A 25,015-nucleotide genomic window follows, 5' to 3' on the forward strand; every position below is an offset into this window, starting at 1 on the left:
TTGGCCCACCAAGTCCACGGCAACCATCAATCACCCATTCACACTCGTTCTATGTTATTCCCTGGACATTATGCCCCTGTCCCACTTAGGAAACCTGAACGGAAACCTCTGGAGACTTTGCGCCCCAACCAAGGTTTCCGTGCGGTTCCCGGAGGTTTTTGTCAGTCTCCCTACCTGCTTCCACTACCTGCAACCTCAGGCAACCACCTGCAACCTCTGGGAACCGCACGGAAACCTTGGGTGGGGCGCAAAGTCTCCAGAGTTTTCCGTTCAGGTTTCCTGTGTGGGACAGGCCAATTATCCTGCAAACCCACACATTTCTGGGATGTGAAAGGAAACAAGAGCACCCGGAGAAAACCCACGCAGTTCCTGCAAGAATACGCAGGCCCCACACAGACAGCACCCGAGGTCAGGATTGAGCCTGGATCTCTGGCTCTGTGAGGCAGCAGCTCTACCAGCTGCATCACCGTGCCACAGCTTGTTTTCCCAACTGTGCTCCAATATTGGATTCCTCATGGAACTTGCAGTGGAGCGCGTAAGTGCTGCAGATCCTCAGCAATTTTTATGCTGGACAATCTGCCTGAACAACATACACTAGATCTGCTCTGATACAGGAACAACATATCCATGAACATGAACGTAGAAGAGTGAGTGCAAAGGACTAAGACAAGTTCAAATGTTAATAATTTTTATTTAATAGGTAGATTTTAGTTTAGTTTAGAGATACAGCATGGAAACAGGCCCTTCAGCCCACGTCGACCAGCGATCACCCGTTCACACTCATTCTTTCTTACACACTAGAGACAATTCACAGAACCCAATTAACCCGCACGTCTTTGAATGTGGGCGGAAACCGGAGCAACCTGAGAAAACCCACACGGTCACAGGGAGAATGTACAAATTCCATACAGACAGTGCTCATAATCAGGATCGAACCTGGCAGGCAGCAACTCTACTGCTGCGCCACCGTGCCACCAACATTTATTGTTAACTGTTTTAGGGTATTTCTTAATATTGGAACATTTTGACAGCCGACTAAGTTGGAAGTCGAGGATTTGCAGCTGCCAAATCTTTTTCAACACCCATTATCATTGTTTATCCTGATGTCTCCACCTGCCACATCATGGGGAAGCTTGTGCCATTGAACATGAATCCAGTTCTGATCAGAATGTTGGCCTTTGGAGATAGACACCAAATGCTGAAGTAACTCAGCAGGACAGGACAAGAGAAGGAATGGGTGATGTTTCAGGTCGAAACCCTTCTTCAGCCGTTGGAGATCAGCACCACATACGCATTGAGATTATTTCGGTAGCTTAGTGGTGATCACAGGCAGCTCAGTGATGTCCAGGTGATTAGCTCTTGCTGAGAAATAACAAACACTGATTAATGTTAAATTCATCAGAGAAGATGTGGAATTGTCTGCCACACAAGGCAGTGGAGGCCAATTCACTGGATGTTTTCAAGAGGGAGTTAGATTTAGCTCTTAGGGCTAAATAAATCAAGGGATATGGGGAGAAAGCAGGAAGGGCCTAGATTATCAGCCATGATCACATTGAATGGCGGTGCTTGCTCGAAAGGCCAAATGGCCTACTCCTGCACCTATTTTTCTATGTTTCTAAATTGTCAAGACATAAAAGTAATTGATACATCACTTCTACAACAACAAAGTTGTAGACTAAGTCTGGATTTAAAAATGAGAATTAAAAACTAATGTATACTCACTTAATAGCTGCCATTAATATAACTAGGACATCAGACATCTATCAATACAATTTGATAGAGGAATAATTTTATCACGTGTAAAAAATAGATAATATTCAATTAAAAGCCCTCCCATAAATATCAATTCAATAATATTCCAGACTAATTTAAAGTGTTACGACTCCAATTCTTTGGGGAAATAATGCAGTAAATAGATCATGTACATACTCTAAAAATAAAAGATTTTTCTTGTAAGTACGGAAAAAGCCAACCGTATAAATTTTAAACAGGTGGCCATATATTTCCACTCTTCTACCGTCTGACAGACAAGATTGAATCTTAATTGCTCTCTGGTGTGGTGAACCAAACTGCTATCTTGAGGCTGTTAAAAATGTGGCTCTCTGGCAACTTTCCACAATTGCTCAATTAGGGATGAGCAATACATGATAGTCGTAATGCACATCCTATTAATGAGTAAATAAACAGAACTGTTCAATGAGAGATCAAAAGCTTTCTGGCTCCGTGATTTAAATATTCCAAAGTGATTCAGCAGGAATTCACATTGGAATATTTGTCCAATGTGATATTATGCTTTATATACAAATTAAATTTGTATACGCTGATTAACTTTATGGGTGGCACAGCTTACAGCGCCAGAGACCAGTTTTCGATCCCAACTACGGGTGTTGTCTGTACGGAGTTTGTACGATACCCCCCGTGACCGCGTGGGTTTTCTCCGAGATCTTCGGTTTTCTCCCATACTCCAAAGACGTACAGGTTTGCAGGTTACGTTGTAGGTTAAATTTGGCTTGGTATAAGTGTAAATCATTCCTTGTGTGTGTAGGATGGTGTTAGTGTGCGGTTATCGCTGGTTGGTGAAGACTTAGTGGGCCAAAGGGTCCGTTCCGTGCTGTATCTCTAAGCTAAACTAAACTTATGAAAGAATGCAGTGGACGAAAACCCGATTTTATCTATCGTTATGGGAAACTAACAAACATCTTCCCATCCTAGGTCAGAAAGGGAGATGTTGAAATAGGAAAAAATATCTTCAATTGCTTTCTCAAAACTCTCTTGAAAAATGGAGACTTGTAGACATAGAAATCATAATCAATTGAAATGTTTCTTGCATATGAATATTAAACAGTTGTAGAAGTTGGAAATCTGAAATGTTAAAAAAAAATACTGGAAAGACTCAGCAAGTTAGGCAACACCTGTGGAAAGAATTAGCATTTCAGCTCAGAAATTTCTCCCTATCTGAAACATGAATTTTAATGAGGCATTCAATAAAGTCCCCCATGGCAGGCTGATCCAAAAGATTAAGATGTACAGATCATGTGATAGGAGTAAAATTAGGCTATTTGGCCCATCAAGTCTACTCTGCCATTCAATTGTAGCTGATCTATCTCTCCCTCCTAACCACATTCTCCTGCCTTCTCCCCATAACCTCTGACACTACAGGATGAACAAGACTTGGTTGATTGATTCAGAACTGTTTTACCGATAGAAGACCGAGGGTTTTGGTGGAAGGGCAATATTTAGGTTAGAGATCAGTGACCAGTGGAGTTCCGCAGGGATCTGTGCTGGGACCTCTGCTGTTTTGTGATATATACAAATGGCCTGGACGTAATCGCAGATGGGTTGGTTAGTACGGTGATAGATGTCACCAAGATTGCCGCAGTTATAGAAACATAGAAAATAGGTGCAGGAGTAGGCCATTCGGCCCTTCGAGCCTGCACCGCCATTCAATATGATCACGGCTAATCATCCAACTCAGTATCCTGTACCTGCCTTCTCTCCATACCCCCTGATCCCTTTAGCCACAAGGGCCACATCTAACTCCCTCTTAAATATAGCTAATGAGCTGGCCTCAACTACCTTCAGTGGCAGAGAATTCCACAGATTCACCACTCTCTGTGTGAAAAATGTTTTTCTCATCTCGGTCCTAAAAGACTTCCCCCTTACCCTTAAACTGTGACCCCTTGTTCTGGACTTCCCCAACATCGGGAACAATCTTCCTGCATCTAACCCCTTAAGAATTTTGTAAGTTTCTATAAGATCCCCCCTCAATCTTCTAAATTCTAGCGAGTACAAGCCGAGTCTATCCAGTCTTCCTTCATATGAAAATCCTGCCATCCCAGAAATCAGTCTGGTGAACCTTCTCTGTACTCCCTCTATGGCAAGAATGTCTTTCCTCAGATTAGGAGACCAAAACTGTACACAATACTCCAGGTGTGGTCTCACCAAGGCCCTGTACAACTGCAGTAGAACCTCCCTGCTCCTATACTCAAATCCTTTTGCTATGAATGCCAACATACCATTCGCTTTCTTCACTGCCTGCTGCACCTGCATGCCTACTTTCAATGACTGGTGTACCATGACACCCAGGTCCCGTTGCATCTCCCCTTTTCCTAATCGGCCACCATTCAGATAATAGCCTACTTTCCTGTTCTTGCTACCAAAGTGGTGGTCGTGAAGAAGGCTATATACAGCGGTACGTAGAACAGCTACTGAAGTAGTCAGAGAAATGACAGGCGGAGTTAAATACGAACAAGTGTGAGGTGCTGCATTTTTGGTGGTCAAATGCAAGGGGAAAATTTACAATTAAATAATGACATGACTCTTAACAGCATTAATGCACACAAAAGGATCTTGGGATTCAAGTTCATAACTCCCTGAAAGTGGCAACAAAAGTAGATAGAGTGGTAAAGAAAACATGTGGTGCACTTGCTTTCCTGGGTCCAGGCATTAAGTACAAGTGTCAGGAAATCGTGGCAGCATTATAGGACCTTGGTTAGGCCGCATTCGAATATTGCGTACAGGTCTGGTCGCCCATTAGAAGAAGAATGTGGGGACTTTGGACAAGGTGCAGAGGAGGTTTATCAGAATGACTCCTGAGTTAGAGAGTATTAGCTACAGGGAGTGTTCGGACAGGCTTGGATTGTTGCCCCTGGAACCCTAAGAGGTTACGGAGAGACCTGGTAGAAGTATATAAAATTATGGCAGGCATAGATAAGGTATTCAGTACCTTTAACCCAGGATTATAACAAAATAAATACTAGAGGGCCTAACTTAAAGACGAGAGGGGCAAAGTTTAAAGGAGGTGTGCTGAACAAGTTTTTTTTTTATACACAGAGGGTGGTGAGTGCCTGGAATGTGCTGCCTCATCCACCGCCCCTGATAGATATGAGAGTAGCATTTAAGAAACTTATGGATAGATATATTGGCATGCAGGGAATGGAGAAATATGGATTATGTGGAGGCAGAAAAGAGCTGGTCTTGGCATCATGTTTGGCATGAACATTGTGGACTGAATGGCCTGTTCTTGTGTTGCTAACTCGCCCATGTAAGTACAATAAGGATAAACGTAATGAAGGCATCTATCAGAAGCAGCAGAAGTCCTTAAACTGATGTAATTATTCGAAGGATGAATTATATTGACTTTGTGGCTTGAGCGAATCGTCTCATCAGAGACAGCTAATGTCACCTGTTGAATCAGTGATGATACTTGCAGTCACTGAGCATTTTGACATTTCAATTTGAGGTGGATTAGTACAAGTAAACATTTCAGAAAGCTGCTAGTTTGCATTTTGTCTTAAAATAGCTCAAGTACACTTTGAACAATTAAAATTTGCTGCAAATAATTTCACAATTGTACAGTTGGTTAAAAAGGAAGGACTGAAGATCAAAATAATCAAAGATGTGTCTGTTTTTAATCTTCAGTCTTCGAATGGGATGTTGTGCCAAAACGAGAGCACTGCTGTTGTCATTTCACTATGTGGAAATGCAATCGTCTCAGTCAAACGTAAAACGTCAAAAAGGAACAGCTATAATGCAAATAGATTAATAATTTCACCTCTTCCTGTTGTCAAATGCTTAAATGGACCCTCTTTATGGTTGTGTATATTTATCTTTCGGCTGGCATTATGAGGATTTCATATCAGTGATCCTTACATTTATTTTTATAAACTGACTGCCAACTGAAATGTTCTGATTTGCAGATATTTGTAGAATGGTAAAAATTGATCTATTTCAGTTCTGCAATCAATTGGCAAAATTACAACACGCAAGTCACTGAGTCACTGCCTTTAGAGTCATTGAGCCTTAAAGTCGTACATACAACATCGTACAAACAGGCCCTTTGGCCCGACTCGTCTGTCCCAACCAAGTTTTCTAATTGAGCAAGTCCCATTTGTCTGCAATTGACCTACCTTCTTCTAAACATTTCCTATCCATGTATCTCTTTAAAAGTCTTTCTGTGGCCAGCAATTTATTCCCCAACTTCCCATAATGTCTGAGGATACACTTGCTCGGGGGGATTTATCCACCTTATCATTGAAACATATAAGATTGTTAAGGGCTTGGACACACTAGAGGCAGGAAACATGTTCCCGATGTAGGGGGAGTCCAGAACCAGGGGCCACAGTTTAAGAATAAGGAGTAAGCCATTTATAACGGAGACGAGGAAACACTTTTTCTCACAGAGAGTGGTGAGTCTGTGGAATTCTCTGCCTCAGAGGGTGGTGGAGGCAGGTTCTCTGGATGCTTTCAAGAGATAGGGCTCTTAAAAATAGCTAGATAGGGCTCTTAAAAATAGCGGAGTCAGGGGATATGGGGAGAAGGCAGGAACGGGGTACTGATTGGGGATGATCAGCCATGATCACAATGAATGGCGGTGCTGGCTCGAAGGGCTAAATGGCCTACTCCTGCACCTATTGTCTATTGTCTATATTGTCTTAATATTCTTTAGCACTTTTGTAATTTGGATTTGATCCAACACACAACACAACTCAATGCCCAAACCTTCTTTGCTTCCATTACCTTCTCCAATGTCTTGAAACTAATGGGACCCGATACATGGCTTCAGTTTTCCATCTAACAGATGGGGAGTTTGACTGAGATTGCAGCTGGGCAGTTTACATATGTGGGTTGTGGGTCCAGAAGCGGCACGGTCAAAAGAAGAATGGTGACCCAGATAAGGCAGCATTTAGTTCCACCATTATAATGATTTAATGTACATTATATTCAATTAATAATGACTACGATAGATGCAATCGAAGGGATGATTGAATTATTGAATTTCTGTCAGGTTACTATTGAAGCTTTAATGGTGGAAGCCAGGATAGAGTTAAAAGAAAAAAACACCCGATATTCCAGCGTCTGACTTGAAGTTCAGCGATTTGTAATGAAAAGGAAGTTTGCACAAGGCCACAATTGTACAATTAGCCTTCACTGTAATGGTACTCCCAAAGGTTAAACAATATCAGCATCACTATCCCACAGCAAATGTTTACATTTAGTAAAGTTTGCAGATGCTCGACGATGGTATTCACAAATAAATGAAGTTAAATAAATACAAAGAATATTAATCTGTCACTGCACAGCCCTCAAAGACCATTTGGTTTAGTTTAGAGATACGGCGCGGAAACAGCCTCTTTGGCCCACCGAGTCCTCGACGACCAGCGATCCCCGCACAGTAACACTAGCCTACACACACACGGGACAATTTACAATTATACCCGGCTAAAATAACCCACCAACCTGTAGGTCTTCAGAATGTGGGAGGGGCTCCCAGAGAAAACCTACGCAGGCCATGGGGAGAACGTACAAACTCCATCCAGACAGGCACCCGTAGTCAGGATTGAACCTGGGTCTCTGGCGCTGTAAGGCAGCAACTCTACCCCTGTGCCACCCTATAAGTGGTGGCCATGGGCCTGCCACTTTTCAAATTTAGCAACTGATCAAACCAGGGTCTCTGTCGCTGTGAAGCAGCAGTTTTGCCGCGGTGCCGCCCCAATATAGAACAGCAGCTATACAAGGGGGAGGGGAGGGGGAATGATGTGGAAGCTAGTAATGATAAGTGGATTCAGGCAGGGTGAAGGTCTTGGGAAGAAGGAACTGGGAGGGGGTGGGGGGGACAGAAGCTGGTAGGTTTTTGGTGGAACCAGATGGGGAGGGGGAAATTGGCAGATTAGAGGAGGTGGGGAATAGGACAGGTGAACGAAGGATGAAGATGATTAGGACAGGTGAGTGTGCCTGTGGGAAATAACCAGGAAGTGAAATTGCAAAATGTAATGTTCATACCATTGGGTTGAAGCTATGCAAACAAAACATTGGATGTTGTTCTTCCAATCTGCGCTTGGCCTCTCCATAGCAAAGTGTGGGATGCAACTGGAACTTCTGAGTATAGAAGTTGGGATGTAATGTTAAAATTGTACAAGGCATTGGTGAGACCAATTCTGGAGTATGGTGTACAATTTTGGTCGCCTAATTATAGGAAGGATGTCAACAAAATAGAGAGAGTACAGAGGAGATTTACTAGAATGTTGCCTGGGTTTCAGCAACTAAGTTACAGAGAAAGGTTGAACAAGTTAGGTCTTTATTCTTTGGAGCGCAGAAGGTTAAGGGGGGACTTGATAGAGGTCTTTAAAATGATGAGAGGGATAGACAGAGTTGACGTGGATAAGCTTTTCCCATTGAGAGTAGGGACGATTCAAACAAGAGGACATGACTTGAGAATTAAGGGACAGAAGTTTAGGGGTAACATGAGGGGGAACTTCTTTACTCAGAGTGCTAGCTGTGTGGAATGAGCTTCCAGTGGAAGTGGTGGAGGCAGGTTCGATTTTATCATTTAAAAATAAATTGGATAGGTATATGGACGGGAAAGGAATGGAGGGTTATGGTCTGAGTGCAGGTAGATGGGACTAGGGGAGAATAAGTGTTTGGCACGGACTTGGAGGGCCGAGATGGCCTGTTTTCCGTGCTGTAATTGTTATATGGTTATAAGTTCAAGATGGCCAATTTAAACAGAGCACAGGTGCTCCAAAAATCAGTCGCCTAGTCTACACTTGGTTTCGCTAACATGAGCACCAGTACACTAGGTTGGAAGAGATGCAGTGCTAGAAACAATGTTGTCCTCCTTATTTAAGGAAAGAAACAGCTGCCCTGAAGCCAGTACAGCAATGATTCATTGGGTGTGGAAAATCCAAAAATTGCAGATGCCGAAAACCTAAAATAAAAACAGGAAATGTTGGAAACACTCCATAGATTCTGGTAAAAGATTTTTTGTCCTGTAACAAAAATTCTGTTTCGCCTCCACAGCCAATTTCAAGATCAAGATCAAGATACATCTAATTGTCACATGTGCCAGTTGGCACAGTGAAATGTGTATTCACCATACAGCCATACAATTAAAATAAAGTATACAACACACGATAGAGTCCAACATAAAACATCCCCACACAGCAGAATCAAAGTTTCCCACTGTAAGGGAAGGCACCAAAGTCAGTCATCTTCCTCTGTTGTTCTTAATGTTCACCCGTGGTCGGGGCCTCCCGAGCCCTCCGCAGTCGCCGCTACTGGCGGCCCGATACTCAGGCCCGCTCGTCGAGATGGAACTCCGACGTCGGACCGGGAGAACAACCTCCGCGACTTGGACCTCCGAATCGACCGCTTACTACCAGAGTCCGCGGCTCCCGGAGTCCACAGGCCGCGCCGGGCGGTGACACACGCTGGCAACCCTCGGCAAAGGGTCTCATGGACTCCGCGATGTTGAGGTCAGCGCTGCCCGCGTTGGGAGCTTTTCAAACCTCAGCTCCACGATGTTGGAACAGCGGGCCCAGCACTCCGGAGCTTCAAACGGCGTTCCAGGTAGGCATCGCTCCGCTCCGCGGTGAATCCAACGCTGCGACTCCGCTGCTGAAGCTTTGGTCCGGGTCCACGGCAGGAAAGGCTGCTCCGATCCAGTTGGTATGCCGAAAAGAGGGGGGCGAGGACGCTGCTCGGATAATAGTCGCGTCCTCGCCAGGAAGCGACTGAGAAGCGGTTTACCCCTTACCCCACCCCGCTCCCCCACATAAAAAAAGTCAAGAAACTTCAAACATTCACTTTTAAGACAAACTAAAATAAAAAAGATAGAAAAAAACGGACAGACTGTAGGCAGAGGCTGCCTTCAATGCGGCGCCCCTAGTGGTAACAATTTGTAAATTGTTTGCAGAATTTTGTGCTCTTATTTTGTTAAACGAGGTAAATATTTTTGAGGACAGACTGCTAAGAGTGGGCCTTTGGTCACGTTCTGCATGAGTCTGAAGGGGGTTGGCAGAATAGATGATGTGAGGAAGTGTCACCTGTTGAGGGAGTTTAGAATCAGGTAAACGGATCACCACTTAAGGCTAAGGTCAGTTAGAATTTCTTCTCTCAGAGGATTAATAGTGATTTGCTGTTTGTCTCATAAAGAATGGAGTTTATCGTAATTGTTGTGACACAGGTGCTGTGAACCAACCTTCTTGGCAGATTCTGAGAAAAGAACTCCATTGTTTCCAATAATGCCAACTGGATATCCGAAGATTCTTGCAAATCCTAAAATATGCCAGAGGAGAAAGAAACAAAAGGTTATTTATTTTTAACAACACTGGAATGTTTTGTTGCTTTAAAGTGCTCTAAAGACTCTTAAATAAAGATCTTTTTGTTTATACGTTGCATGTGAATTATATTTGCACAATAGAACAACAATTTACACTTTAATCAAGCTTTGAAAGAAAAAGGTATGTTTAACAATTATATCAAAAAATGGCAGTTGTGTATAATTATAAAATTATACCTGTAACTAAGGTGTCCCCATACAAGGCTTTGAATTCATTAAATCTGCTTCCGTCCACTATTCTGGCAATAACCTGGAAAGATAATAATGTTATAACATTTAAGGTTTGCTCAGATATATTAAAACCTGATCCAATCCAGACCCATACACAGCCAATCTAAGCCCAGGGTCTCCATTTTTTTTTTTTACTCAACCCCAACCCGACACCCGAGGTCAGATCTCATCGCACTTGGGTCGAGAGCCACACGATGGTGCAGCTATACATTATAAACAGAAACTAACTTCCTTTGGCATCTGTACGTTCCAGCTATTAGCTGGTAGTCAGCCCTCTCACGTCCACAGAACCGAGTCCGATTTCATTCGTTCGTAAAGTGCCAACCTAATCTACACTGACCCGAGCCGCGCCATAGAGGGAGTACAGAGAAGGTTCACCAGACTGATTCCTGGGATGTCAGGACTTTCATATGAAGAAAGACTGGATAGATTCGGCTTGTACTCGCTAGAATTTAGGAGATTGAGGGGGGACCTTATAGAAACTTACAAAATTCTTAAGGGGTTGGACAGGCTAGATGCAGGAAGATTGTTCCCGATGTTGGGGGAGTCCAGAACAAGGGGTCACAGTATAAGAATAAAGGGGAAATCCTTTAGGACCGAGATGATAAAAACATTTTTCACACAGAGTGGTGAATCTCTGGAATTCTCTGCCACAGAAGGTAGTTGAGGCCAGTTCATTGGCTATATTTAAGAGTGAGTTAGATGTGGCCCTTGTGGCTAAAGGGATCAGGGGGTATGGAGAGAAGGCAGGTACAGGATACTGAGTTGGATGATCAGCCATGATCATATTGAATGGCGGTGCAGGCTTGAAGGGCCGAATGGCCTACTCCTGCACCTAATTTCTATGTTTTTATGTTTCTATGTTCTAGTTTTGTGACAATTGATCCTTCCCATATGTAGTTGTGTCCCAATGGGCTTATACGATACGATAGAACTTTATTTATCCCAGGAGGGAAATTGATCTGCCGACAGTGATAAAAGCAAGATACATGAAACATGAAATTAAAGTGACATGGAAAGGATCGGCGATGTGCAATTGGCGGGGAGGGGGTGAATCAGTCTACCCCATGACAGAAGGGGGAGGAGTTGTACAGTTTGATAGCCACAGGGAAGAAGGATCTCCTGTGGCGTTCTGTATTGCATCTTGGTGGAACCCGTCTGTTGCTGAAGGTACTCCTCAGGTTGACCAGTGTGTCATGGAGGGGATGAGCTGTATTGTCCAGGATGCTCAACAGTTTGAGGAGCATCCTCCCCTCCAAGACAACCTCCCATGGATCCAACTCCACTGCCAGGATAGAGCCAGCCTTCCTGATGAGTTTGTTATGTCAATAGCCAGACATTAATTTACCAGCCATCTAACTCAATCACTATTTTTAGATCTTAGTGATGTTTTATTTCAGATCCATCCATTTTGCAATCATAAATTTAAACATTTTAGATCGTAAATATTTGAACTACAACCCTAAAATCCTCAAACTTTTCCTGGTGTATTTAGTGGCTTTGTTAGTATCCACTGCAGTTTAGTTTATTTACCAGCACAAAAACGCACACATTAACGGTGCGCACAATGGCGCAGCGGTAGTTGTTGCCTTACAGAGCCAGGGACCCGGGTTCCATCCTGACTATGGGTGCTTGTGTGTACGGAGTTTGTACCTTCTCCCCGCAACCTGTGTGGGTTTTCTCCGGGTCGGGTTTCAGCCCACACTCCAAAGACGTACAGGTTTGTAGGTTAATTAGTTTCATAAAATTGTAAATTGTCCTTAGTGTAAATTGTAAATTGTCCTTGTGTAAATTGTAAATTGTCCTTAATAATGACCTAACTCCTCATTTACTGGTGGCCCTCCCCTAACTCCCGGGTCTCTGTCGCTGTAAGGCAGCAACTCTAGCACTGTGCCACCGTGCCACCCTAAAGGTTGGACAGTTGAATTGAAAAGTGGCTTGGTCATGCAAGACAGAGTGTAATAGTGGAGAGGAAGTCTTCCATACCTCATTGACATCAACACTTTTTTTTAGATTATCACCAACTATTCCATATAACTCCTCTGCAGGGAAAAGTGGTTCTTCTGGGGATTCTATTGTTACCTAAAACGGAAAAAAACGTATTATTTATTGTCTTTCAAAGGAAAATTTCGAACTATTTTGTTAATTAATTAAATTAACATATAAATTAATAACTGAACGTATGAAATACATATTGCAACACTAAAATATCAAAAATGTCTAAGAGCACGAATCATTAAGCTATGTGAATTTTTTTCAATAATGAAAGATACTGAAAATAACAAGAAATTGCTTGAATATATTTCATACAACATTGCCCGAAGACAATTAAAAGAAATGTGGAAACTACTTTGTCTACCAAGTCTGTTCCTGCCATCAATTCATAAAGTTACACTTGTATAAACCACCATTTATAAACATCATTTCATTCCTAAATTTCTAGTTAATTCTGATAGTCATTAAACTTCTGGTATATGAATTTAAAATTATAATGAACATTATTCAAAATAACACGTTATATTGCCAGACATGCATTACGTGGAATGTTAAATGGAATTAATGGAATATCTCCATCTTTGTGCAAATTCTCAAATTAAATTATCACCTTCAAGTTCACATACAACTGTATCAACCAATAAATTTGAAAGCATTAAGACAGCCACAAGCAATTTTTAAGATTAATAGCTGTGCAATTGTGAGCTTTGTTAAATTGATGTCGCAAAGGTGCATGCAGGGCCAATCAAGAAGAAATGCTACCCTTACATTTGATCAACATTATAATTTTAGAATCCTGAATATAACTTGACTACAGGTGTCAGGATATAAAAGATGAATTGTGAATCACAGACTCAAATACATATTATTCAGATGAGTATGAGTATTAGTACCACTGAAGTTTACCGCCTAGCAGGTTGTTTAATCAATTGTTTATTAGATTAGTCCACAACTATTACCAAACCATATATCTCTCTTAGCTAAATATTTGTTTTACTTCGACTTTGTCCAATTTACCCGAAAAGTAAAAACCAAGCCTTTCAGGATTACCATGGCAAATCTGTAGTTCAACTGTGCCACCTTTTCTAATTTTGTTATCAGTTCAGTTCTCTGCACAGCCATATTTCAGTTCTTCCTACTATACCGGAATCCACTCTGGCAATTTTTTCATCCACTGTGTTTCGAATACAATGTTCATATGTATTTATTAATATTCTTTCATTTCCTTTGTGCTTCACCAATCACTACCCACTTGTCATCCTTATTATTTATTTGTGTTTGTCTTTAATGAAAGAATTTTAAAATGTTTGTTTCCAATAGTACCTATTACCCTGTTCCCCTCCATGTTATTTTAATATTTTGAATACTTATTGCCTATTCTGTTGGGTTTGAGACCTAGAATTGGTTTAGTATCAGCCCATCCTGACTGAACATACATGTGTCGTAAGGAACTGCAGATGCAGGTTTACACAGAAGAGAGACACAAAACCACCCCATACACTGGCACTATCCTACACACTTTACAATGAAAGGAGACTTTGAAGGTATGAGACGGGACTTTGAAGGTATGATACTATAGACTGGCAAATTAAAGGGTTGACGGTGGAGATGGAATGGCAAAGATGCATTGGCAAAGATTTAAAGACCGCATGGATGAACTCCAAAAATTGGTCATCCCTGTCTGGCGAAAATATAAAACGGGAAGGTGGCTCAACCGTGGCTAACAAGGGAAATCAAGGATAGTGTTAAATCCAATGAAAAGACATATGAATTGAGGAAGCAGCAAACCGGAAGTCTGGGAGAAATTTAGAACTGAGGAGGATAAAGGGGTTAATTAAGAGGGGTTAAAAAGAGCATGAAAGAAAACTTGCGGGGAATATAAAAACTGACTCTTAAAGCTTCTTTAGATATATAAAAAGGAAAAGATTAGTGAAGACAAATGTAGACAGGTAAATTTACAATCAGGGTCCGGTGAATTATAATGGGAAACAAAGAAATGGCAGAACAGTTAAACGAGTAATTTGGTTCTGTCTTCACGAAGGAAGAGACAAACAAACTCCCAGATATACTAGGCGACCGAGGATTTATGGGAGGGTGGGACTGAAAGAAATCCACATTAGCCAGGAAATGGTGTTAGGTAAACTGTCGGGACTGAAGGCAGATAAATTCCCATGGCCTGATGGTCTGCATCCCAGAGTACTCAAGGAGTTGGCCCGAGAAATCGTGCATGCATTGGTGATCATTTTCCAATGTTCTCTCGACTCTGGATCAGTTCCTGTGAACTGGAGGGTAGCCAATGTAACCCCACTTTTTAAGAAAAGAGGGAGAGAGAAAACAGGGAATTATAGACCAGTTAGCCTTACATCGGTAGTGGGGAAGATGCTTGAGTCAATTGCTAAATCAGTGTAGTTGGAAATCAGTGACAGGATTGGTCAAAGTCAGCATGGATTTATGAAGGAGAAATCATGATTGACTAATTTTCTGAAATTTTTTGAGCATGTAACAAGTAGAATGGATAAGGGAGCCAGTGGATGTGGTGTATCTGGTATTGACATGGCTAGAGAACTGGTTGGCAGACAGGAAGCAAAGACTAGAAATTAACAGGTCATTTTCAGGATGGCAGGCAGTAACTAGTGGGGTGCCGCAAGGCTCGGTGCTGGGACCCCAGTTATTTACAATATATATTAACGATTTAGATGAGGAAATTAAATGTTACATCTCCAAGTTTGAGGATGACACCAAGCTGGGTGCCAGTGTGAGCTGTGATGAGAATGCTATAAGGCTGCAGGGTGACTTGGATAGGTTGGGTGAGTGGACAGCTGCATGGCAAATGCAGTATAATGTGGATAAATGTGAGGTTGTCCACTTTGGTGGCAGATTATTATCTGAATGGTAGACACAAAATGCTGGAGTAACTCAGCAGAACAGGCAGCATCTCTGGAGAGAAGGAATGGGTGACGTTTCAGGTCGAGACCCTTCTACAGACATTATCTGAATGGTGTCAGATTAGGAAATTGGGAGGTGCAACGAGACCTGGGTGTGCTTGTACATCAGTCACTGAAAGTAAGCATGCAGGTACAGCAGGCAATGAAGAAAGCTAACAGCATGTTGGCCTTCATTGCGAGAGGATTTGAGTTTAGGAGCAAGGAGATCCTACTGCAGATGTACAGGGCCCTGGTGAGACCGCACCTGGAGTATTGTGTGTAATTTTGGTCTCCTAATTTGAGGAAGGACATTCATGCTATTGAGGGAGTGCAGAGTAGGTGCACAAGGTTAATTCCAGATATGGCGGGACAGTCATATGATGAAAGAATGGAACGACCGGGGTTGTATTCACTGGAATTTAGAAGGATGAGAGGGTATCATATAGAAACATATAAAATTGTTGGGGGAGTCCAGATCCAGGGGTCACAGTTTAAGAATAAGTGGTAGGCTATTTAGAACAGAAATTAGGAAAAACTTTTTAACCCAGAGAGTTGTGAATTTGTGGAATTCTCTCCCTCAGAAGGCAGTGGGGGCCGATTCACTGGATGCATTCAAAATGGAGTTAGATAGAGCTCTTTGGGCTAGCGGAGTCAAGGGATATGGGGAGAAGGCAGGAATGGGGTACTGACTGTGGATGATCAGCCATGATCACATTGAATGGCGGTGCTGGCTCGGAGGGCCGAATGGCCTACTCTTGCACCTATTTTCTATGTATCTATGTATGAAGGCCAAGTCAATAGATATTTTTAAGGCAGAGATAGATATATTCGTGATTAGTACAGGTGTCAGGTGTCAGGGAGATGGCAGGGGAATGAGGTTAGGAGGGAGAGATAGATCAGCCATGATTGAATGGCGGAATAAGCTTGATGCCTAATGGTCTAATTCTGCTAACACTTCTGATCTATGACAGTGCCATTTTACTGTATATGATTATGAGAATTCTACAAACTTCCTGTCACATGCAAATGAAGATGAAGGAGTCATATTCCGCTGGTTTGTACCAAGATGTGAGCCGTAAAAGACTTCCGGTTGGCGCCACGATGTGAGTGGAATCGCGCCATTACAGCTCCGAAAAAAACTGTATTTAAAACGGGGGTAAAAGGGTCAAACAAACGCACTTACCACAGGAGATCGATTGTGAACGGCTCCGGCAGCGTTTAAAAGGTGCGTGACGTCATCAGGCGCGCGATTTAAGAAGAAATTATGACCCAGCGCTCCCCCACCCCCACCGCTGGAAAAAAAGCTACGAGAAGGGAAACTGGCCTCAGCTCGGGTGCTGCTTCTGCTTCACAAGAAGATGTCTCACAGAGGAAAGCTGAAATGGAGGAACTTAAGACTACCATTCTAGGTGAGATAAAGAAGCAGAGGAAGGAGTATATGGAGGAGATAAAGAAGCAGAGGAAGGAGTATATGGAGGAGATAAAAAGTTTAAAAGCGGATATGCTGGTGTCTCACGAGAAAAATAAAGAAGATAAAGAAGACTTAATAAAACAAGTTATAACGACGGTAAAAAGTATGATGGATGAGTGGAAGGAAAAGGCTAATGCCGAGTTACAAACTCAAATTGAGGATGTAAAGGAAATAGCTGCTGGGATGGAAAGAAAGCTGGATGACAAGATAGATCCTACTATAATTTCGCTAGACCAACAAGGCGAAGCAATTAAAGAGCTAACTAAAATTGCTGAAGTGAATACTAAGGAGACCGAAAAACTCCGTGCCGAGAACAAACGCCTCTTAGAATTATTACATAAAACAAACGAGAAATGTATCGATCTGGAGGGACGCCAACGCCGTAAAAATTTGCGTATAGTTGGTCTGAGCGAAGGTCGTGAGGGGAGTCAAGATCCTCGAAAATTTGTTGCAAAACTTTTAATGGATATTTTGAATTTGGATCATGAACCCCTGTTGAGCCGTGCACATAGGGCTCTAAGACGGGCCCCTGGGATAGGTTCATCGCCCAGACAAATGATTGTAAAAGTGGCCTTTGACCATGTCTTCGAAGAAATGATGAAGATAATAATAAAAAAGAGAAACCTGAAATACGAGGGAGACAACATCAGTATTTTTAGAGACTTCCCAGCAGAAGTGGCCAAGAAAAGAGCTCTATTTAAAGAAACAAAAGGTATCCTGAGGAATGTACAGAATACTAAGAATCTGAGATATGGCTTGATGTACCCAGCAATACTGAGAATAACTTATGATGACAAGGAATATCGTTTCGTTAAGCATACTGAAGCATTGAAATTCGCCCGAGGCATACAGCAGAAGCCAGAAGATGAAGAGAGAGAAGATGCGGAGGAAGAACCCGAGGGAGAAGGAGAGGACTGAACTTTTATCATCGACCTGTGGTTATGAAATACTCACTTAGAAGGAAGTGGAATAATGGGCATTTAGTAGTAGTTCTGTATTAATTATTAGAAAATATTTAATTATTCCATGATAATAGTATTACATATTATAGTATTAAATACAATTGATATTAGTAATTAGCAAATAGTAATATGAATAATAGAAATAATTACTAAGTACTAAGTATATAAAGTTAGTACCCCACCCCAATATATATAGCATTTGAGATAGGAGCTGGTATAATCAACATCTTTTTTTAATTAAAAAAACGGAAGTCTTTAGATTAATGGCCACGTTAGTGTGGCTTTCACCTTCACATACTACACACTATACAAGTGTAGTTTCTTTTTTTTCTGAGCACCCTATTAACACCCTTTACTTTTTTTTATTATTGATATTTCTTATTGTTTTTGTTTTTTATTGATCTTATATTATATATTATTTGAATGTAGATGTGAAGGATATTGTGTATTTAGTTTAAGAAGACATAGATGTGGATTAAGGTGGAAAGAAATTCTCATTGGATTGATGTCCGGGTGCAACGGGGAGCTGGGTGAGTCAAGAAGGCTACTCCAAAAAAAGCCGCCCTAATAGTAAAATGCATGATATAAAGGTGAAGACTGGGGGTGATGGAGTAACCTTCTGCAGTTGGAATGTAAAAGGAATTAATGAACCAATTAAAAGGGGAAAGGTATTAGCTCAGTTGAACAGATTGAAGACAGATGTCATTTTCCTTCAAGAGACTCATCTTAAAAAAGATGCTCAACATAGATTAACAGCTAAATGGATTTCTAAGGTGTATCATTCTACATTTATTCATAAATCTAGAGGAGTTGCAATAATTATTCGCAAAGGTATACCTTTCATACAAAGTTCTATTATAGAGGATAAAGAAGGCAGATATGTAATAATTACAGGGGAATTATATTCAAAAAAGGTAATTTTAATGAATATATATGCCCCTAATTTTGATAATCCATTATTTTTTAAGAAAATATTTAATAATATTCCTATATCCACTCAACACAATTTAATAATTGGAGGTGATTTAAATTGTACTTTAGATAATTATCTAGATAGATCATCCGCAAAAAGGAAAGCTGCCTCGAAATCAAGTAAATTCATAAATGCTTTTATCAATACATCTAATATTAAAGACATCTGGAGGTTAGATAACCCATCCGGACGAGAATATTCTTTTTTCTCGCCCGTACATGGAACCTATTCGAGGATAGATTATTTTTTAATAGATTCTAAATTACTTCCTTTTACGTATGATGCAAAATATCATAATATTATCATCTCGGATCATGCGCCATTAACATTTAAGATAAAATTAAAAGATATATCTAATAAAACTACTACCTGGAGATTTAACCCTCAGATATTAAAGGACAATGACTGTTGTAAATATGTGATGGATCAGATTAAATTATTTTTTGAAACTAATGATAATCCTGAAACTTCTCCATCACTATTTTGGGACACATTTAAGGCATTCATGCGTGGCGCAATAATATCCGCACAAGCACATCTCAATAAAGAAAATCGAAAAATAGAACAAAATTTAGAAAATGAGATAAAACGTCTAGATAATGAAAATATAAAACAGCCTTCCAAAGAGTTAAGTAATAAAATTGCATCAGTAAAATATAGATTAAATAAAATATATTCTAATCAAGTGATTAAACTTTTTCAACAAACTAAGCAAGTGTATTTTGAATTTGGAGATAAGCCACAAAAATTACTAGCACGACAGCTTAGAAAATTAGAAGATGAGAAGATGATACACGGAATTAGATCTGAGTATGGAAATATATTAATTACTCCAAAAGATATTAATGATAGATTTTTACAATATTATAAAAATCTTTATTCGTCAAAACTAACAGGACAAACAGATAGTATGGAAATATTTTTACAAGAATGTCAAATCAATAGCTTAGATCAGGAAGGTAGAGAATTGTTAAATGCTGAAATAACAGTAAAAGATATTATAGAATCAATTAGTTCGCTTAAGAACGGAAAAGCAGCGGGACCAGATGGCCTGAGTGCAGAATTTTATAAAAAATTTCAAGATCTGATTTCCCCAAGATTACAAATAATGTATAGATATGCATATGACCAAGGAAAATTACCAGAATCTTTAAATGAATCCACAATTACACTCATCCCTAAAGTAGATAAGGATTTGGAAGATCCTGGATCATATAGAGCGATTGCCCTTTTAAATACAGACCAAAAAATATTAACTAAGGTCTTATCTAGGAGATTAAGTTTAGTGATCTCTAAATTAATACATTATGATCAAACAGGTTTTATCCCAAAACGTTACTCATCCCATAATCTCAGACGTTTGTTTAATATTATATATTCAAAAAGAATACGAGATACGGAACTAGCGGTTATATCACTAGATGCAGAAAAAGCGTTTGATCAGGTGGAATGGATGTATTTATTTAATATAATGGAAAAGTTTCAATTGGGGGATAGATTTTGTAAATGGGTAAGAATTTTATACTCGAATCCTATGGCAAGAATTTTGACTAACCAAATTTTATCAGCCAAATTCAAACTCTCTAGGGGATGCAGACAGGGATGTCCGTTATCACCCTTATTGTTCGCATTGGTGATAGAACCATTGGCGGAAAAAATTAGATCTGAACCTGAAATATATGGCTATAATACTGATACAACAATTAATAAAATTTCTTTATATGCAGATGATGTTTTGATTTATATTACAAAACCGGAAATTAGTATTCCCAACCTGCTAAACATTATAACTAAGTTTGGTGCATTTTCTGGGTATAGGATTAATTGGGATAAAAGCGAGATTATGCCAATAACAGGAATAAATCTTAATACATTACAACAATACCCATTAAAAGTAGTTACAGACAAACTTAAATATTTAGGGATTAACGTAACTAAAACTCATAACTCATTAATAAAATCCAACTATCCTCAACTATTAGATAAACTTAGAAAAAATATTTTATATTGGAAAACACTGCCTATATCCATGATTGGTAGAATAAGTGCCATAAAGATGGTATTTCTACCGCAGTTGTTATATTTGTTTCAGGCTATTCCTTTTTTTCTTCCGAAAACTTTTTTTAAAAAAATTGATAATATTGTCAATAGCTTTATTTGGGATTATAAAAATCACAGAATAAATAAAAAACATCTATGCAAAGCTAAGATAAATGGAGGATTAGCACTTCCAAACTTTTTATATTATTTTTGGGCTGTTCAGATTAAGAATATGAATTTCTGGTGGGTAAATATGGATCATGAACCGACATGGTTAAATATAGAAAAGGAGGACTGTCTACCTTTCAATGTAGGTTCGATAATTTTTGCACCAACGGAAGTACAAAAAAAATATTATAAAGACAACCTAATAATATATAATAATAGACGTATTTGGAAACAAATAGTTAAGACTCTACACTTGGATAATCTCTCATTTAGATTACCAATTATGAATAATCCATCGTTTAAACCTGCTATATTAGATGGGGGGTTTAAACAATGGGATGATTTAGGAATTACAAGGATAGAACATCTGTATAGAAAAGGAAAATTTCTTTTATTCCAGGAGTTACAAGATATTTATGGATTGTCTCCACAACATTTGTTTAGGTATTTACAAATTAGAGATTATATTAAATCCAATACACAAGATTATAAAAATAAAGAAGCAGGATTGTTAGATGAACTGTTTAATTTATATCCAAATACAGAAAAATTAATAGCCTATATATATAACATCATTTTGGATAAGGAGAATCCAATAACGGAAGTATATCGTCAAGCATGGGAAAATGAAATGGGATTGGCTATAACAAAAGAAAACTGGGAAGAAAGTCTACAACGAATACACCGGTGTTCATTAAACGCCAGACATATACTGATACAATTTAAAGTATTATATAGGTTACATTATTCGAAAACTAAATTAAATAGTATTTTTCCGAATCTCTCCGCTATTTGTGATAAGTGCAAGAAAGCAGAGGCAAATTTAATACATAGTTTCGTTACATGTCCTAAATTGAATTATTACTGGACAGAAATCTTTAAAGTTATTTCTGAAGTCATCAAAGTTAAATTGGACCCTAACCCAAAGCTAATAATATTTGGAATTCCGGATTTACATCTATCACTTACAGTAAATCAAAGAAATTTCTTTGATTACTGTTTAATAATTGGAAAAAAAATCATATTGAAATTTTGGAAGGGAACATTATCCCCCACAACCAAAATGTGGGCAACAGAGATGATGGAGACGTTACATCTGGAAAGAATTAGATTTGTCCTATTGGACAAGTATAATTCTTTTGAACAGATATGGTCTCCATATATACAGTATTTAGAGAAGTAGCTGTTCTTGGCAACACAGCTCGACGTGCACCCTGCGGGATTTGGTGAGAATAATTCATTTTTATATTGGAATTACATATATGTCTTTATTGATACTATCACTTGTAGTAGTGTTATTAATAATACATATTGTGGTTACTAAAAATGTTTTTTTTTTTTTTTTTTTTTTTTTTTTTTTTTTTTCGTTTCTCTTTTCTTTCTTATATATAATCAAATTATTATTTAATCCCTCTCTTAATGATTTATTCTTTCTCTATTCTTTCTCTATCATTATTTCTAAAAAAACAGTAGATAAGTATTACTAGTGTTTTACTTAATGCAAATTGAATTAATTTGATATAAAGTTGTTTGAAGCATTGTAATTGATTACCTTTAATAAAAAAATATATTAAAAAAGATGTGAGCCGTAAATAACCTCTGAAAGAACAAATTTTATGTGAAAAATGTTGTATCATAAGTGTAGTGTCATACAAGCTCAGTCTAAAATTCTGCTGGTTTGGTGGTTACGTACTTACATCAAGTTTCTTCTGATAGTTGAGACTTCGTACCACCTTTCGTGCCAAGTGAAGTGCATGAGAATCATCCAAAGCATAGTGATCGGTGACACCAGATTTTCTGCAGAATACACATGCAAATTGTTAACTTCAAGTTGCAGTAAATCTTATGTTCAATTGCACTAATATCTTTATGCTTTATGAGTTTTTAATAATGCCAAAAATAACAATTGCTTCTTTGGCGAGCTAGTTGTATTCCTGAGAAATCAGTGCTTCTTTCTTTACTGGTGACGAAATGAGGCTAAGATCTGCCTATAAATAATACCTTTCTCAAAATGAACGGCATCTAATATTCAACGAAACTCTACACATTTTTTTAAATGGTTAATATGGACTAAACCAAATTCGGCATTGGTAATCATAACTTTTTCATAGCTTTTCACTTTGGTATCTGAAAAGAGTATCAGTTCTCTAATATATTCACGAAACACTACAAATTTATAATTTAAAAAAAAATGTTTAACATGGACTAAATCAAATGCAGCATCGGTTTCATAGCAGAAGATCTGATAACACACATATATGATGAGCGTAATGCTTTTGTTTTATCCTTATTAAACCACATAAGCCTATATATTGAAAGCATACTCACTAAAGGGCCTGTCCCACTTAGGCGTTACTTGCGCATCATTTACGCGACATCATTTACGCGTCACGATGCACAATTTACGCATGGCGCGTGGTGAGACGTGGTGGCGTAGGCAGTGACGCGCGGTAGCGCGCAGCACCCCAGGATTTTGGGATTCTCAAAATCCTTGTGCGCCACCTGCGTGACGCCCAAATGGGACAGGCCCTTAACAGTTCAGCTACAAATCACTCAACAGTCCAATCTGTCAGTAATATATTCAAGTTATTTGTCCACCATTGCTCCCACCACCCCACAATGGACAAATAATATACTAATCCACCTTTATGTTAGGAAATTAGAATAAAACAATAAAACTATTGTCATTCTTCAGTGAAATGTGCACTTTTCACAGGTGACATATCAGCAATTGCACTGTGGCTCTTAAATATAAAAACGTGACAAGGCTAGAAACCAAACAGGTTTAATGGTCTTCTAAAATGTACATTTTGAAGCCTGATGCGATTATAAACACATTTTGTTCCACTAAAAACAACAAAAGGCAAGATTTTCAGCAAATGTTATTTGAGATAGTGTACCTGCAGTGGAGATCAGCACCTCCAAGGTCTTCAGCTGAAACCTCCTCACCTGTTGCAGCTTTCACCTGTGGAAGTGCAACAATCAGTGAATGTCACAAATATTTCTGTTTAACAGCATGAAAGGAGGCAATATATTAAGTTCTTTGCAGGATTCTGATGAAGGATTATTTCCTTCAATGCTCTCTATGCTTTGCTTTCAAATCACAATTTTCCAGTATTCACTATTTAAATTTCAACTTTTTAAGTCTTCTTCCCTGCTTCTAATAATATGAATGCATCCTGCATTAATGAAATAACTTGCACATTAAATATTACCAGTATTTTAAAAATAAATAAATAAATAAATGGTATCAGGACCTGGCATTGGGAGATAAAACAACAAAAACAGACTTGGTTGGTAGTCTTTCTGCGGAGTTTAATGTTATAATAGAGTGATTGTCCTTACTTTCTTTTTCTTTCTTTTCTAGGGTCTACTTTCTTACTTTACTTCCTTCTCTAACTTCTTTTCTAAGGGGCTTTCTTTTCCCAACACTCTCCTGCACTTCACAACTCTTGCGCACCTTCTTTACTTTCCTTACTTCTATCTTTTTCTTAAAGCTTTAAAAAAAAAAAAAAATGAAGCGGTACAAAAAATGTATTAAGATATATGTGTTGTGTGTTATTGTAATTTACCGTACTTCTAATAAAAAATTAAAAAAAAAAAAAAAAAAAAAATTAAAAAAAAATATTACCAGTATTAATCTAGATTTATAATTTTAGATGATTAACTGGGAAATTATAGTCATAGCCGATTCTGAACATATGGAAGAATTTTTTTTGAGATCTTAATAATGGCAATAACTATTTTCAGTCTCATTATAAATGAAGTGTCCTAACAACCAGATGCACAACTCACTGGATTACTCAATGACATAAGATAGCAACATGACTGTCAGGACATGAACATGGCTTATCATCACGTGTCCACACAAGTGAATTGCCATGCTAAAGTGCGTCAAGAAAACAACTACTGTGAGTATTTGAATAGTTATATGCAATCCGGGAGATATGGCTGTTGCTATCTACTACTGCCCACAAGCAGATAAAACCCATTTTACTTCGGAGACACGAAGCCATCGGTAAGTTTAAACCTCAAGATAAGTTTTAAACTTATTCTCAGGTTATATTTTCTTTTGCAGGATTCTCTGTTTACAGAGTTTTCCTGCTGAATTTCGGGGCGAAGTCCGGGCGG

At 39.1% G+C, this 25,015-nt stretch overlaps 1 protein-coding gene across 1 annotated transcript in view; it reads right to left on the reverse strand.

The window, feature by feature from the left end:
- mccc2 (methylcrotonyl-CoA carboxylase subunit 2) overlaps nucleotides 1-25,015 on the reverse strand; it is a 73,307-nt gene that overhangs the window by 16,864 nt on the left and 31,428 nt on the right. Inside the window, exons 8-12 of the mRNA XM_033018703.1 lie at nucleotides 23,785-23,849; nucleotides 22,582-22,681; nucleotides 12,338-12,433; nucleotides 10,298-10,370; nucleotides 9,980-10,056 (exon numbers count right to left, since the gene is read on the reverse strand). Coding sequence (XP_032874594.1) covers nucleotides 9,980-10,056; nucleotides 10,298-10,370; nucleotides 12,338-12,433; nucleotides 22,582-22,681; nucleotides 23,785-23,849 — 411 coding nt within the window. The remainder of the gene's footprint in view (nucleotides 1-9,979; nucleotides 10,057-10,297; nucleotides 10,371-12,337; nucleotides 12,434-22,581; nucleotides 22,682-23,784; nucleotides 23,850-25,015) is intronic.

The sequence above is a fragment of the Amblyraja radiata genome, chromosome 3 (genome assembly GCF_010909765.2).
Source record: "Amblyraja radiata isolate CabotCenter1 chromosome 3, sAmbRad1.1.pri, whole genome shotgun sequence".
NCBI lineage: Eukaryota > Metazoa > Chordata > Chondrichthyes > Rajiformes > Rajidae > Amblyraja > Amblyraja radiata.